The following is a 16,396-nucleotide window of genomic DNA, read 5'->3' as shown; positions in this document are numbered from 1 at the left end:
TTTTTTTTTTAAAGTCAGTATTATATATATTTATATATATTATATATATATTTATATATACACACACCCACTGAGTTCTGCATATCCCACCAGGAAGGAAAATAGCTCTCCCTTTTGTGTTTTTTTTTTTTTTGTTTTGTATTTTCTTTTTCTTTTTTTTGTCAGTGTAAACTGTACATCCCAGATGAAGAGAAGACGGCTGCAGCAGGGGCAAGTGGAGGAGAGGAAGGTTCACATCCAGAAAAAACCAAACAAACAAAAAAAAAACAAAACCAAAACAAACCAAAAAAAAAACAAACAAAAAACAACCAACCAATAAAATAAAATAAAAAAAGATAATGTGTGAAATGATCCTTGACCCACAAATTTCAGCAGAAGTCCCCAGGTCCTGCGTTTAGTCCACGGCGCGTGTTAATGTGTGTCAAGACATCCAGAACGTCACAGCGTGTCTCCAACTGTGCAAAGGTCCGAGTCACTAATTTAGTGCAAAGGCAGTTCAGGTTCTTTTTTATTTTTTTCCTTTTTTTTTTGTTAAAAAAAATAAGCCATCCTTTATCTTTTCCCCAAAAGGAGGCACAGAAACCCAATACCAGTCCGCCTGCTGAGTGCATCAGTTGTCCGTAAGCTAAAGCAATATGTAAACATACAAGGTAGCGGAACCGCTACCCAGCAACAGTTTGATCGAGGCCGGTTAGGGCAGGAGGCTGGTAGTCTGGCAGCATTTTCTTGTTTCATTACTTTCTCTCTCTCTTTTTAGTTATTTTTATTTTAAATTTTTTTTTTTTTGGTGGTTTTTTGGGGTTTTTTTTTTTTTTAAAGTTTTTTTTTTTTGGTGGGTTTTTTTGGGTTTTTTTTTTTTTTGGTGGGTTTTTTTGGGTTTTTTTTTTTTTTAAAGTTTTTTTTTTTTGGTGTTTTTCTTGGGGTTTTTTTTTTTTTTAAAGTTTTTTTTTTTTGGTGGTTTTTTTGGGCTTTTTTTTTTTTTTTTGGTGGTTTTTGTGGGCTTTTTTTTTTTTTTTGGTGGTTTTTTGGGGTTTTTTTTTTTTTTAAAGTTTTTTTTTTTTGGTGGTTTTTTGGGGTTTTTTTTTTTTTTAAAGTTTTTTTTTTTTGGTGTTTTTCTTGGGGTTTTTTTTTTTTTTAATTTTTTTTTTTTTGGTGGGTTTTTTTGGGTTTTTTTTTTTTTTAAAGTTTTTTTTTTTTGGTGGGTTTTTTTGGGTTTTTTTTTTTTTTAATTTTTTTTTTTTTGGTGGGTTTTTTTGGGTTTTTTTTTTTTTTAATTTTTTTTTTTTTGGGGTTTTTTTTTTTTTTAATTTTTTTTTTTTTGGTGGTTTTTTGGGGTTTTTTTTTTTTTTAAAGTTTTTTTTTTTTGGTGTTTTTCTTGGGGTTTTTTTTTTTTTTGGGGTTTTTTTTTTTTTTAAAGTTTTTTTTTTTTGGTGGTTTTTTGGGGTTTTTTTTTTTTTTAAAGTTTTTTTTTTTTGGTGTTTTTCTTGGGGTTTTTTTTTTTTTTTGGGGTTTTTTTGGGGTTTTTTTGGGGTTTTTTTTTTTTTTAATTTTTTTTTTTTTGGTGGTTTTTGTGGGCTTTTTTTTTTTTTTTTTTTTTGCTGCAGGGCCTTGGAAAAAAAAAATAATAATAATAAAAGTCAGTAACCGGTAAACAGCTCATACCGACGCGATGACAATCATCAGGTGAGGAGAGATGTTGGAGATGCTGGCGAGGAGGTCCGGGGCTAGGCGGGACAGGTGGCTTTCCGAAAATTCGCAGGGTGGGAAGATCTGCAGAACGTAGGCAGGCTGCGAGGGGGAAAAGAAACACGGATGAGAGACAAACCGGAGCGAGGGCTGGCCTAAAATGTTTTAAAATGGGACATTCGGATGATTTTTTATAGGCTCGTAAACTGGCGCGCTTGTATAAAAAAGGAGAGACTGTTCAGCAGCCGCAGGAGCGGTTCCCAAGGTGGGGAGTTTTTCCACACCGGGGATGTAAGAGCTGGCTGGTTTTATTGCAAAAGACAAACAAAATTCCCATTAATTATCGTTTCAGCGGTTGCTCCGAGTGCCGACCGCTCATTCTGGGCTGTTTACACCCAGGGAACGGATTAGATTTGATTCGATGCAGCAACGCATCTGGAATAAATGCTCCACGTCGTCAAACCCAAACGGCGAAGAGCAAGAAAACTCCAGGTGTCCCGGAAAAACCAGGGTACGATACGTGGAAGAAACGAGGGCTCTACTTCCAACGCAGAGGAAGAGCTGGAAAATGGGTTTGGTTTGTTTTCAGCCAAAGATGTAGGGCTGTGAACGTACGTTTGGGGTTTTTTTTTCCGGCTTTGCAGTTCATCTTCAGTAATTACATCAATTGTATCGGTGACGTAACGAGCCAGCACGGTAAACAGGGGGCGTGTGTTTATGTCAACAATAAAAACAGGCACCTCAACTGCAATCCTAAGGGAAGAGCCGGGGTGGAAGGCCGTAGGCCCCATTACCTATCGGTTTAGTTTATCTACGGGCGTTTCAGGGCTTTTTCCCTGCCAATACCTGATTAGAGCCGGGGTTGGGAACGTTGATGATTCCTGCAGCTTGCTTAGCCTGCAGGTAGCTGATGAACGCAGCCTTAAGCGACTCAGTCTGATTCACTACGTCTTCCTGGTCTCGGCCACAAGGCAAGGCCAGTAACAGGCAGTAATCGCTCTCCACCTGGAAAGAAAATACAGTAATTCAGTCAAATGTTTGCTGGGAACAGGCCCGTTCTTGACATACATTCATCATCTGCAGTGGAAAATCCTCTCTTTGAACTCCTTCGAAGTTACAAAAGACGTGCTGAAAGCTCGGCCGGCCTAGGAGACGGTGAAAAGGACTGAAAACTACCGATTTCCACGGCTGCCTGAATTCCACCTTACTCAGACGTGTCAGAGCCAGCAGGAATTTGTCCCAGGGCTGAGGGACGGGTGACTTCAAAGGTTTCCCAACTCCACCATTCCCTTTTCTATGAATGCAGAGTAATACCTACTGCTCGTGACTTGCAATCCGTATTACGGGCTCTCCGAGACGAAGGAATCGCACAGCTATTACCAGAATCCCAAAATAACGTGACACAAGCAACGAGAGCTGAGGCTTCCGCAAGAATCGGTGGGTTTTTTTGCAAGAACAGCCCAGCTTTCAGCACATGGACATTAGCTCTTCCCAAACACGCATCCTCGCCCCGTCCCGACCCCTCACCATCATTCTGCGTGCGACGCCCTCCAGCTGCGAAGCCTCCAGTCGCATGCGCTGAGCGATTCTCAGCGGCGGTCCTCCCTCCGGCGCCGGCAGGGACCGGTGCGCCAAGACGTTATTACCGGAGACGAAGTGGAGCTGAACAGCGGCCGTGTCGTTTTTTAGAGCCAAAAGGCCCTGCCAGACAATCGGGTATTTCTGGAAAGAGAGGGAGAAGTAGTATTAAACACAAATGAAGGACAGAGGGATCTTAAATCCCGTCTGAGCTTCTCATTTGCCTCCGATACTTTCACGGGCAATTAAGACACCACCGCTTTGCTTTAAGGACTCGGTACAGATGTAACATCACCCCTCGTACGTGCCGGTCCGGGCTTGGGTTAGGTCCTGCTAAATCAGTAATTCAGTCCTTTTCCTTCCAGCTGGCTAAGATGCCTGGGTGGCTGCCTTCATCGTAACATCAGAGCACTTCCCAAGCTTCCAGCCTCCCACACAGCGCGAGGCAGAGCGGGGCTGTTACCAAACGCTATTTTCTCTTTTACAAATGGGAGAATTGAGAAACAGCAGCAGCAGGAGAGTTGCTCAAGGTTATACGGGAAATACTTGGCGCTGAACGCAGCTCTCGGTTCCTCGTCAACGCCTGTTCCTCACTATCTCCCTCCTCTTCCTCAGTCTCTAGGCTTTGGGAGAGTGGTTTTTTTCTTTAAATTAAATACACCATCACTCTTTCCTGCCCGTGAAGAAAACCTTCCCAAGAAATAGCTGACTGTAAAAATGATGCAGCGCTGCCTGCCCTGAGCCTGCAGGCTGTTTGAAACACTCATGATAGAAACAGGGGCTGCTCTGCATTAACAGCACCTTATCTCGAGACCCTAGGAAATGCCATGTAAACGTGAACACGGCTAAAATTCACCGGGGACAGAAAGAGCCCAGCAAGCAGACAGACGATCGATCGCCGCCTTCGCATCTGAAGCGTTTGATGCAAGAGAGGTCAGATTTTGGTGCTACAGGTGAGACAAGCTATACAGAACCTGATTATTTCTCCCCGGATGAGGAGCACGAGGCTGCTCGGCCAGGAGGAGACGACGGAGCGGTACTTACCGTCAGAAGCTGAACCATATCCACAGGTCTCTGCGAGACGGGGTGAGGAGACGGCTCTTGTTTGAGAGCGGACTGGGGCTCAGGGCGATTGAGGGGCAGCCCCGGCGGAGCCCCAGGACCCGACGTCGTCGGGATGAACATGGATTGCTTGGGAACCGCCTGAGGTTGGTGTGGTGACGGAAGCTCCTGTTTCATCGAAATGGCAACAGGCGAAGGGTAGGAAGTCTGGCCCGTGTCCGCTTGTGCCCTCTGAAGGTGGACGTGAGGGTCTATCGGTGCCGCATGCCTATTTACAGTGGGGTGGTGACTCTGTTCGGGCCCAGCTGCCGGCGGGCCCTTGGGATCCTGGGGGATCTGAGGAGTCTTGCTGCGTACTGGCTGGCTGGGGTGCGAGTGTTCGCCCTCCGGTAGACCCTGGGAAGCAGGCAGCAGGGGGAAAAGGAAAGATTTTAGGCCATGGGCGTATCAGAACTCGTTCATTCAACCATAAGGCTGCTAGGACACCATCAGATTGCTGGTGGGGAAATCCGTGTCTCCATGCCACAGCATCAGCTGTGCCTAGACCAGCCTCCCCTTCCAAAGCCACTCCACCAGCCTCTCACACCCGAGAGCTGAAACCGCATCCCCTGAATCCTGCCCCAAGCCCATCTTTAGCCACACCATCCGTCCGAGGATGTCTGACCCGCGCGCCACCTCCATGCTGACAATTCTCCCCCCGACACCTCTACGTCTAGAAACCTGTAGGTAGGTTTGAGTTGTAGAGTAGTTAATAAAACGGGGTTTTTTAGCTTCCTCTAATGCCAAGCAGCGTTCAAGCCCCGTTTCCCAAACAAAACTGGCTCCTCTTGTGCTATGAACTTAAGTAGGGCTTGGAGACTAACCACAGAGAGATAAACTCAGCTCCTGTGGCCACGCAGAGCCGCACCGGGGCTGTAATTAGCTCAAAGCGTTCCAGATGTCAGGTAGGACAAGAAAGGGTTTTATTTCTCACCTGAGATGGGGTCATGCTCCGGGAAGGCAACCCGATCGGCGAGGCACCCGGGAACTGAGGATGCCCGAGCTGTGCCGCCGTATGGTAATTCCTCATGTCGCCATACACAGACCGATAATCGTGAAAGGAGCTCCCCGCGGGGTGCATGATCTGTACCCCGTGCGGTACCACCACCGGCTGCGTCAAAGGCAGTCCAGGCAGCTGGCTGCTGGAGGGGACGCTGAGGAGCCGGGGTTCGCTGTGAGGAGAGTGTGCCATCTTGCCTTCAGAGGATTTTGGCGTCTCTTTTCCGGGCTGCGGGGTCTTACTGACGGGGGGAGTTTTCACAGCCCCTTCAGGCGTTCGGGATTGTCTCGTTTCCGAGTGGTGTTCGCCCACGGCGGCCATGTGCGGGTGCATGATCATCCTCACGTCCCGGGGGACGTTGTACTGGTCGAGCCTGATGCTCGTGGGGTGCATGCGGTAATCCGGCTGCATCACCAGCACGTCGGACTGAACGGGGGCTGGTCCCCTGCACACCGTGGTGTGGTGGTAGTGCATCTCCTCCTCGGGGGCATGCTGAGAAGACAGAGGAGGCATGACTATGTCTCGTATTGGGGCTGGCTGGGGCGTGCTGGATCGCTGAGGTTTGATCTCTATCTGGGGCTGCAGAGCAGCTCTGGGGGAGTGGAGCGCTTCTGGGCGGATGCCGTAAGGGATGCCGGAGAGAGGAGGGGTGTTCATCCTCACCTCGCCTTGGGACAGATGGCCCAGGGACACAGTCTGTGTTACGCTGTGAGGGGGCATGATAACAGATTGCTCGGGATGCATGCTGGATATGTACTGAGGAACGGGAATTCCCGGCGCCAGCATGACTGGGGTACTGCTCGATAAAGCCGGAGACGAGGTACTGCCAGGATGACAAGCCCGGGGGAACGGCGATGGCGAGTGCCCGCTAGTACGCGGTGAGTGTGGCTCCTGTTTGGTGACCCCCAAGTGGGAAATAGCCCGGTCGGTTGGGGTGCTGGGTCCCGAGCTGACGTGGTTTGCTTCCGAATGCATTTTCCCAGAGAGGGAAGGGTGGTGAGGACTAACTCCAGGACTCAAGTTGGAGGGTTGCAGAGTCTTGGTCTCCACTTTCAGAGCAGCTGGATCGGACAGTTTTTTGTTCACAACCATCTGGTTGTGAACGAGTACGGGTGGAGTGTTTACAGTCTGCGTGAGGACTTTACCGGGCTGAGACGCTGGAGTCTGGACAGAAAGGTGGGACGAGTCGGACTTCTCCAGCGCAGTGCGCTCTTGTTTAACGGAGGAGATGACGGGCGACGTATTGTAAGGTTGTGTTCCTAGTACCAAAGAAGAATGCGTGGAAACAGTCCCGTAGCCCGCCGAGGTCTGGGAGCCTTTCGGCGTCGGCTGAGATGGCGTGATAGGTTCCTGTTTAATCTGAGACTTGGATACAGACTGCTGAAACTCTATGTCAACAGCACTGGCTGGGGGAATCTGGCTGATCTTGGCACTAATTCGCTGAGGGCCTTCCGTCTTCTGCCCCGAGTAACTCAGAAGCACTACGCCTTCCGAGGTATTCACCCGCAGCCCCGGACTGGACCCAGTCTCTACAGGCCTCTCCTCAATAATAGACATCGATCCCGGATGAAACCTACTGTTATCATTTGTGCTTGACCTCTGCTTAAATTTTGGCGAGGGGGCGTTGACGAGACACGTCTGGGTTTGGGGAGCTTGCTTCACCAAGGTGATCCTCGGAGCCTCCTCCAGCTCCATGCTGTGGGGCATCCTGCTTATAACAGAAGTAGCTTTGGGAGCAATCACGGTACTTATCTTTTCCTTCTCACTGAACACCGGCGCTTCAGCCACCGGTGGGTCCAAGGCGTTGGTGACGGGAACTGCCGGCTTCTCCTCCGAAACCGGTTTTATGGCCTCTACTGCAGGGTGGAGGGGTGCCTCCTCCAAACGAGGCGCACTCACTGGCTCGGCGTGCGTCGTCGTCACATGCGTGGAGGTTATGCTCGTCGCCGAGACGTACTTGGGCTCCATGAGTATCTTCCTCAAAGTGCTGGAGTTTGTATCGATATCTGACGCCTTGGTGTCCGGTGGGAGAGCGGGCGGGGGCGTGGAACGGGTACGGGGTTCCTCGTGCCTTACCATCCACTCTGGCATCTTGGCAGCGCCGGAGTGGAGGGGGACAATTGTGGCAGGCACCGGGGTGGGCAGCTTGGCCGCTGCCGAAGGGACGGCAGGAAGGGCTGCATTTGGGGCGCTCGGTGGCGTGATGGGCGCGTTCTCCATGGGTGACCGTATCTTGAACCCGCTCTGACTCCCCTCGTCAAGGGGAACCGGTGGGGCGGCCAGGTCCAGAGGAGCCGGAGCAGGTGCTTTCGGAGAGGTGCTGCTCTCAGCGACGGCTTCGTGCGCGGCCACGACAACGTCAGCAGCTGCAGCCTTGCTGGCGTCGGAAGCGCTTGGCTCCACGGACGCCTGAGCCGCAGTTTTAGTTTGTTTTTCCTCCTTTGAGGCTTCTTCGGGTTTTGTCTTTACTTCGTTGGCGGGGGGCGACTTGCTCTGCACCCTCTCCGGCTCGAAGGCATTGACTTCAGTGGCGTCGCCCTTTCTGCCCGTGCTCCTCTTGCGCCTCTGCCGCGTGGTTTTCTGACGGCCCTTTTCCTTCCGAGCAACTTCAGCCTCCTGCAAGGTCTCAGCCTCCTGCGCAGAGTTGGAAGATTCACTGAAGCTGACTTCGGCCTCCTTGCTCTCCGTCTCTACCGCTGACGGGGCAGAGCTGGGAACCGGCTGCACCGTGGGCTCGACGGCAGCCTCCGTTTCTAGGATATTATTCACTGCTTGATCAGTCTCAGGCTCCATCTCCTCCCGAGGCGATGGTAACACCAAGGGCTCTGCGGGGATTTCAGCTTCCGATTCAGCGGGATACGTCGGGGGTGCAGGAAAGCTTTCCGTCTCCCCAGAAATATCATTGATGATGGAGCCGATGGCCGCTGCCAGCTCCGTTTCACTAGCCTGATGCGCGGGTTTATCTCCTTCCTCCTCCTGACGAACTTCAGGCACATCCGCCGTCGGCTCTTTGTAGGCAGCGATTGACGGAGGAGTTTCGGTGAGTTTTGCAATATTCTCCACGGCCTGCTCGAGTTCGATCTGTTTTGCTAACTGGGCAGCTTCGGGGGACTGCTTTGGTTCCCGCATCACCTCTTTTTCCGTTTCTGGGAATGAATCTTCTACCTCATTCTTAGCAAAATGGGGTGGCAAGATGTCCTCTTTTGGGGGGCTTTTCATTTTGGCCGGCGACACCGCCACTGGCTCTGCCTCCTCATCAGTTGGCCGCAAGGCGCCCTTGACTTCATCCACGTTGAGGCGTATTTCTACATTTTTCAGACACACGGATGCTTTATCTACAACAGTTTTGGTATTTTTATACCTTCCCCTTTTGGATTTCGTAACCTTTTCTGGCACCGGCTTCTTCTCAGTGACCTCAATCGTGGGGATTTCTAGCTGGTTTTTCTCCGCATCCAGTTCTTTCCTATCACGTTTCTGCTCGCTTGCTGCCGGCTCTTTCTCAGTGGCTTTTGCTTTATTGCTGTTGTCACCAAAGCTCGATTCCTGACTGCTTCTTTCAGCAGCATCTTCAGATTCAGCTGAGGTATCGGCTTTCGGTTCGTTCTTCCCTTTCTTCCCCTGTTGGCTGGTAGCAGCTGATGAGTGACTGTGTGTTAGCTTCTGGGATCTAGGAGACCTCCAACCTTCTGCAGGCTTAGGAGCTTCCACGGCATCTTTAGTTTCAGCCTCCTCTGCCTCTTGCTGTACCGGTTCTGTCTTTATTGGAGAGATGTCCTCCTCCGGCTTACGGCGGGTTTTCGGAGGTCTTCCCCTCCTCGGGGTCGTAGGAACAGTTGTCACTGTTTCCTGGGGTTCCTTTTCCCCTCTCTTCCTGGTGGATCTAGTGACCTCCACGGAGTCCTTCACCGGAGACGGGCCTTCATTGTCCCCCGTGGTAGCGTAGACTGACCTTACGTTTCTGCGCCTAGTCCGGCCTATTGGCAAGCTTGGCTCCACATTTTCCGGCTCTGCAGCAGAACTAGGGGATTTAGCAGCATTCCTCGACACCTTCTCCGCCTCCACTTTCAATTCGGAAAGCTTCTGCGTCTCCCCACGAGGAGAGCTCGACCTTTTGAGTTTTTCACGGTCAATTCTTTCACTCTTCCTTGTGACAGGCTTTTCCGTGACGTTAGCTGTAGCCGACTGCACGGGAGTCTTGGAGCGTTTACTCTTGTAGGACTTTTTATCTTTTACAGCAACTGGAGGTTCGACTTCCATATCATTGTCAGAAACGGGCGGCAGGACCTCAGCAGCCGCCTCCACCTTTTGACTCGCACTAGCATCAGCGTTGGCAGAAGGCGGAGGATTTTCTTCTTTAGGTTCGGCAGCCTCATCGGACTTCTGAACTAGCTTGGGTGGAGGTGGAATCAACTGGGCAGCTTCAGGTTCTGGATCTGCTTGGGAAAACGAAGCTCCGGGAGTAGGAGGCTTGGTATCCAAGTATGAAGGATGTTCTGTTGCCACAGCGTCTTCCTCCGGTGCCAGGGTTGTAGCAACAACTTCTTTACTAGCTTCTACGACTGGCGGGGGTTCGGTTTGCTCGGGTGGTTCGATTTTGACAGGAGCAGCAAGTTCAGGAAAAGGTTTTTGTTCCTCTGCCGTGGAAGCAGGTTCAGACGGTTTTTCTTCTTTGACAGAAGCTGTTTCTACCACTACCTTTTCGTTTGCCGCCTTCTCAGAAGCAACCGGTGCTGGTTCCTGTGGTAGGACAGCGACCGAAGAGGGACCAACCACCGAGGAAGCTTTATGTTCTGGTTCTTTACTATCAGGAACCGTTTCTGGTGTTTTCGGCCGGTTTTCTTTATCTTCCTGTTTTTCCACTTCTTTTGGTTTCTGATCTTTCTCCTTTTCTTTCTGCTGCATTCGCGTTAGTTCAATAAATCTACTGTGGAAGAGAACCACCGGTTCTTGCACCAAATCAGCCGTGCTGTTAGTCCCATCGGAGGAAGACTGTCTCCCATACAGCCTACCAGACATGAAGTCGAGATCATCGTCTTTTCTCTCTAAATGTTGCAGGCGCTTGGAGTCCTGTTCAAAGATTGAACTGTGCAAAAACCGAGAAGCAAACAGTTCCTGTCTCTCTTGTTCCTCCTCTTTATGATCTTCTTTCTTATCATCCAGTTTTCCACCTTCTGAATCGGTCCTGATTTTTTTCTTTTTCATATACCAAGATGGAATAGGTCTCGGAGCCGAGTCAACCTTCTCTTTGTCTTTATTGTTTCTAAAACTAGCAAATCTTGAATCCCAATCTAGAAAGGACCAGTTTTCTTCTCTGGATGAAGAGAGAGATTTGGCTCTTTCAAGCAAGGCCTTTGTGTCTGGTGTGATTGTCTTGTCCAACGCAAAAGAGTAAAATTTGTTTCTTTCTAAGGAACTTGACAGTCTTTCCTCCCTTTCACGTAACTTCTCTTCTCTGTCCCTTAATAAAAAAGACAACCTGGAACTCTCTAACAAGGACGAGGCTTTCGGGGAATGGGGCTTATTTTCACCGTCATCATCTGAATCAGAAGGCACCTCCCCGGGTTCCAGGTCTCGGACAGACCGCTTGCGTATGCTGTCTCTTTTGACGATGCTGCTTGGAAAGCTGATGTCAACTCTACCAGGCTCCTGCTTCGCTTGTGTTTCCCACCTACTTGAGTCATCTTCAGAACTCAGTACGGATAGTTTTATTTTAGCCATTTCTGCCATCTGCTCCCTTCTGCTGGAATCATAAGGATTAAATTTCAGCGAGTCCTCCCTCACAGTCATGTTGGAGTACGAAAGACCCTTTTCTTCTATTTTAGGTGACTCTTTGGTTTCCTTTAATGGCATTAGCCTCGGAGAATCGAGCGTGTCATCATCTTCATGGAAAGGGAAGTGTCTGATACTAGGGGAACAGGACGTCCTTTCAGAGTCCTCGCTCACCTGACGAGAACTTCTGTAGTTTCTTTCTCTTTTAGTGCTAATTTCGAAGTCAAACTGGTCAGTCTTCTTCCTTTTACTTGGTGGAGAGTCATCGGTGACATCTTGCGGAGGTTTTCCCACCTCGTGGACCAAGCTCCGTCTTTCATATTCATCCACGTCTTTCTTTGGACTGCCGAACTTCTCAGACTTCGCTATCTCCATTTCCAGCTGCTGTTTTAACCTGCGACTTTGCTCCATTTGTTTCCTGTAGCTTTGCGTGTGGTCGATGTCAATGCCAATTTTCTCCTCTGTATCAGTTGACTGAGGTTTCTCTTGGCCAAGTTTATGGTCGGGTGTGTCTTCAGGAAGACCAGAGTAATTCTTCCTTGCGTCCTCTCTCTCTGTTCCTTGGTCGTCTAGTAGCTGTACCTGTTTATGCTGGGGTTTTACTGGATTCAATTTTTTAGAAGAGAGTTCCTGAACTTCCACTGGTTCATCGGCTGCCTCCATTAGCCTCGCCTGCAGATCTAGGGTGGGACGCATGCCAATACCACCAACATTAAGAGTCTCCTGAATTTCTTTGGGACTAGTTACAGGAATAAGTCTTTCCAGTTTGAGTTTTTTAGATTCCCTTTTAAGCATCTCCTTCCTCAGGGGTTTTCTCTCCAATTCTCCTTCCCTTAACATTGTCACTTCTCTAGACGAAGCCGTTGCATCAAGCTGCTTCTTCAAAACCGTGCGTGCATCTTCCTCATCCTGGCTGCTTCTTTTTACTTCCAGTTTTTGCCTGTCAGGCTTCAGATTTGCATCAGCAAAACGTCTTTTACGAGCCTCCAACTTGTCTAAATCTACCGCGTTGGCCCCCTCGGAAGTTTGCTCTGTCTTCAAGTGCTTTTTGGGTTTCAGTTTTCCCTCCTTATCCACCACTTCTACGTGACTGGCAAGGGCTTTCTCTTTTTGTACCTTGGTTCTGACAGGTTCCAGTTTAGACTGATCAGACTTGGTTTGCTCAGCTTGAGATGTCTGTGTTTTTTGTTCAAGAAGCGGGGACTTCATAGTGTCGTTATCAAGCTTTGCTCTCAGTTTCTCCAAAGCGGGCTGATCAATAACTTTCCCTTCCTTTTCTTTTACTCGGGTCAACACGACGCAGGGCATTAGTTCCAGGCGGTTTTTAGCTGTCCCTTCTTTGTCACCTCTCTCTTTACTTTGTTTACTATTGCCCTTCAGTTTTTCAGGGCTGGGCTCTCTCTCATTCTCTTGATCTGTTTCAGAAGACTGAGAGCTGGGCGAATGGATTTTTGCTTTTCGTTTTTGCTTATCGGTTTTCTCCTTTTCTAATTTTTCCGGCTTTTCCTTTCTCACCAAGCGTTTCTCCTTGTCGACTCTCTCCTGGTCGAAAGCACGCTCCTTCTCTGTTTTTTCGTTTTTTGCATAACGTTCCACACGGGCTTTGTCGAGCTTGTCGTATCGTGGAGGAGACAGAGAGCTGCAGCTGCCACTGCGATCCGATGACCTGCTGTAAATCCTCCTCTCCGAATCGCTCTGCAGCCTTTCCGATTGCGAGGGAGACGCTCCAGGGCTCTGCGGACGCCTGGAGTGCGTGGGACTCTGGCTCCGTTCAATCGGTCTCCGTTCGTGGTCTCTGTCCCGATCGGATTCGAACCGTTCCCTCTCCCTCTCTCTCTCCCGTTGCCTGTAACTGTACTCCCTTATGTCTTGCTCGTATGGATCGCCCCTGTAATCCCTGTACTCGCGTGGGTCGTCGTAGTATCGTGGGTCATAGTAGTCTCCTTGGTAGGGATCCCACTCGGCATAAAATTCTCTGCCTCGAGCTGGGTATTCTCGCCGAGGATCTTCAGGATACGTCCCTGGAGTCCGAACAGTCTCGTAGTAAGTACGATCAGGGGCATATTCGTAAGATCCTCTTCTTTCATCTCTGCTAAATATAAGAATAAACAGGTTATTCTTTCTTCTCAACCAATGTACTGCAGTTACCATGTTCTTTGCTATGCAGGGGAATCATTTTATGATCATTTCTTTATACGCGCATCAAGGCAACTGTACACAGCTGCATACAGAGATTTAACAACAATGAATCGGTGCGCAGTGGATTAAACGCTTTGTTAGCTTACCAAATACCGTACGAGTTAATTGGTCATCTCGTGACAGCTCTGCCAAGTATCTTTTCACCACCCTCACTGCTTCATTTTTGCCAAATTCAAATATTGTATTAAATTAAGGTAAAACCTACACAGCACCTGTGCACCCACGCGCAGTCTGTCATGGTGAAGGCCACCCCATCTCAAGAACCTGAAACCTACCTCTGAAGACATGAGTCAAGTCAAAACTCAAGGCTGGAACCTCTTCATTACTAAGCAGTAAAGTGGTAATAAGGTTTCTTTAAAAATGCTAAACCCTGTAAGTGATCATTTAATTCCAAAATTAGCTCTTTCGCTGCATGTGGCATGCTGACGTTGCCTATTTACAGACCAAGTCAACAAAAAAGATCAGGTTGTTTATGAGAGCAGGTGAATTCATGGGAAGCATTCAGCAAAGTAAGTCAAGCAATTAGCATTATTATCTCAGTACCTCCAAACGGCAAAAATAAGCCATTTCTAACACTGAACATGCCCCCTTGGCAGAGGGGTGGCATAGAGCCGGTGCTCCAATTCTCCACCATTACAGAGTGTTTTGCATACTCTATTTCACATACGTTTATTTGGCTTCACAGTTTATGTTTTGTTAAAAGCTGACAGCTCCCATATTTTAAGAAATGTACAAAATTGAAAAAGAACACAAAGAAACAAAACATGGAAGACAAAAACCTCATTCTGCAAGCGAAGTGGAACGTTGTGAAAGGCAGCTGTGAAGTTAAAAAAAATCATCATGGTTTTTGTTTGGGGTTTGGTTTTTTTTCCCCTTTGGGTCCTATTTAGACTGGCCACTACCACAACCTAAGAGAACCTGGTTAGTGCAGATCTTAGCATCATTGCAAGGGACCGTCAACTGCCAGGAGGAGCTCGGAGGAGGACTAGAAGATGCAGAATTACAAGACTCACTGCAGAGCTCACTCGATCGCTCCGTGAGTCATTATTCCTAAGTATCTCATAATGACTGTGTGAGCATAATGACAGAAAAGGAAAAACAAGACTAACATGTACCCAAGTATCATGTTGTTCCAGAAATCAGTGTTCTACTCAGAATTATTTCACGGCGAAGACAAGCCCAACTGACTCCTGTGCGTTAGAAGACCTCCAATAATGCACTTCTCTTTTCTGAATTTGGTGTAGTTCAGAGGAAATTATTACTGACTGCTTGCTGGCACATCGCAACATCTGGCAAGGACTGGGGAACGCACACATTTATTTCCATTATGCAAATCCTGATTGCCAATTTCCCTCTTCACTTTTAAATCTGGCAATTTTGCAATATGTTAGACCAATCTATTTCGCTGCAAAAACACACTGAATTTATCTAGTGCACAGGTACAATCAGCGTCACGCTGGGCTTATTCATAGGTAAACCAGAACCCTAACAATTAAGACAGCTTCTGAAGGTGCTAAAACACGGATGTTTTATTCAGCCACTGGAGGAAAAAAAGCACAAAATGCGGAGCGCTTCTGTGCCAGGCTGCTCTCAGCCAGGGTCTGCAGAGATAAGTGGCCGTGCAGGGGGAACACAAGCCTCTGCAGCATGTGCAAAATGGCCAGACACCGTCATGACAGATGCTGCAGAAGGACATCAACACAGAACGCATTTTTCACGTCAAATAGCAAAAAAACAAAATAATTGCAGCCTCACTCGTATTTTGTTATTTTATCAAAGTTAACGAACTAAACTGTTGAAAAGGGGTAGGTGGAAGACCAAATTTTACTCTCTGCTCAGCAGATGAGCAGCAGTATTTTATCGGACTACATATTCACCCGTTAACATATACACTTCTCTTGAGGGTACGGGAAGGCATTACAGATAAGCTACTCTTTGCGTTCCTAAGAAATGATGAGTGACTCACAACTGTGTCCTGGTGACCCATCACAGTAACCGGATACTAAATATATAGAGCACGCGGACAGCCGAAAACTCCACCTAAGTATGAATTTCAGTAACCGACTACACTTCAGACGTGTGATATCCTGTCTGCTTTCATCCGCACAGCTTAAGTCTGACCACCTACATTTGTTTAAGAAAAAAATATTGAAAAGGTGAAAGACATTAAAAATATGCTAAAATGTTGTTAATAAAACTTTAAAAAGAAGGATAAAGTTGAGAGGAACAAAACCAAGTGTTTGTTTAATAATAACGGCCTGAAGAAAGTTTAATTGCACTTAAGACAATGCTGGAAAAGTAAAAGACTAATAAAGATATTGACACATGCCTTCTTTCTGCCAGCATTTCATAAAAGTCTCTGATATCTTGACCCGTTTTCTCCATGGAATGATAAAACGCCAACTGACTTTCTCGATTTGCGAAGTCCACCTGAAAAATAAAGGATAAATCACGTTCAGTGAGGGAAACATCCATTTTGACAACATTTCACTGTCTGCTGCAGAGCCTGGAGATGGGAGCAGAACTGAAAACGGGGATGATAATATTTAACAAAAAAAAGTCACACGCTTCTCAGGACTGGCCCTACGCATCCCCAGGAATAAAGACCTTTCTCTCTTAACTCAGTGCAGCCGCGTGGAGCTACGTAACTAACTACCTCCTTACTGGGGTATGCTGTTGTAGCTGCCAGACCAGAGGTTTCTGTTCCGTAAACCAGCAGGAAAAATACACATTATTGACGTTTTTAATACTATGACTCCAATTACAGTTCCAAAGTCCCTTTCATCTCAACGCAGTGCTACAGCAGGTCAGTATTATTAATCTATTTCAGACTCCACGTTATTTGCTCGGGGTTATACAGCAAGGCAACAGCAGGGATGGGAAAGGAACCAAGCGTCCTGAATTGCAGCTCCCTATTCTAGCTACTTCAAGAGTTGATGTTTTCTAGCCAAGGGCAACAATATTAAGAAGCTAATGGCATAGCTGGTGCAAAAAATTAAGGATTAGAATGGATTTAACTACGTGTATTCCACAATGCCTTTTTTTTTTTTTTTTTTAACATTC

The 16,396-nt window shown here is 47.8% G+C and overlaps 3 protein-coding genes across 3 annotated transcripts in view; 1 reads left to right on the top strand and 2 right to left on the bottom strand.

Moving 5' to 3' along the window:
- ZBTB17 (zinc finger and BTB domain containing 17) overlaps positions 1 to 605 on the top strand; it is a 13,654-nt gene extending 13,049 nt beyond the window's left edge. Inside the window, exon 17 of the mRNA XM_009289735.2 lies at positions 571 to 605. Within this exon, the coding sequence (XP_009288010.1) occupies positions 571 to 605 (35 nt within the window). The remainder of the gene's footprint in view (positions 1 to 570) is intronic.
- Positions 606 to 610: 5 nt separating this feature from the next.
- LOC103907524 (histone H1, gonadal-like) lies at positions 611 to 1,341 on the bottom strand (the record flags this gene model as incomplete). The annotated part of the gene is made up of 3 exons (XM_009289734.1): positions 611 to 625; positions 946 to 1,011; positions 1,213 to 1,341. Coding segments are annotated over 3 exons (210 nt in total), but the record flags the coding sequence as incomplete, so codon positions are not given.
- Positions 1,342 to 1,579: 238 nt separating this feature from the next.
- SPEN (spen family transcriptional repressor) overlaps positions 1,580 to 16,396 on the bottom strand; it is a 67,933-nt gene continuing 53,116 nt past the window's right edge. Inside the window, exons 10-15 of the mRNA XM_009289569.2 lie at positions 15,663 to 15,763; positions 5,300 to 13,226; positions 4,309 to 4,722; positions 3,214 to 3,408; positions 2,533 to 2,691; positions 1,580 to 1,788 (exon numbers count right to left, since the gene is read on the bottom strand). Coding sequence (XP_009287844.2) covers positions 1,657 to 1,788; positions 2,533 to 2,691; positions 3,214 to 3,408; positions 4,309 to 4,722; positions 5,300 to 13,226; positions 15,663 to 15,763 — 8,928 coding nt within the window. The 3' untranslated portion in view covers positions 1,580 to 1,656. The remainder of the gene's footprint in view (positions 1,789 to 2,532; positions 2,692 to 3,213; positions 3,409 to 4,308; positions 4,723 to 5,299; positions 13,227 to 15,662; positions 15,764 to 16,396) is intronic.

The sequence above is a fragment of the Aptenodytes forsteri genome, unplaced genomic scaffold (assembly GCF_000699145.1).
Source record: "Aptenodytes forsteri isolate BGI_AS27 unplaced genomic scaffold, ASM69914v1 Scaffold61, whole genome shotgun sequence".
In the NCBI taxonomy this organism is placed as follows: Eukaryota; Metazoa; Chordata; class Aves; order Sphenisciformes; family Spheniscidae; genus Aptenodytes; species Aptenodytes forsteri.
Note: the sequence above shows the minus strand (reverse complement) of the source record. Positions and strands in the feature narration are given on the sequence as shown.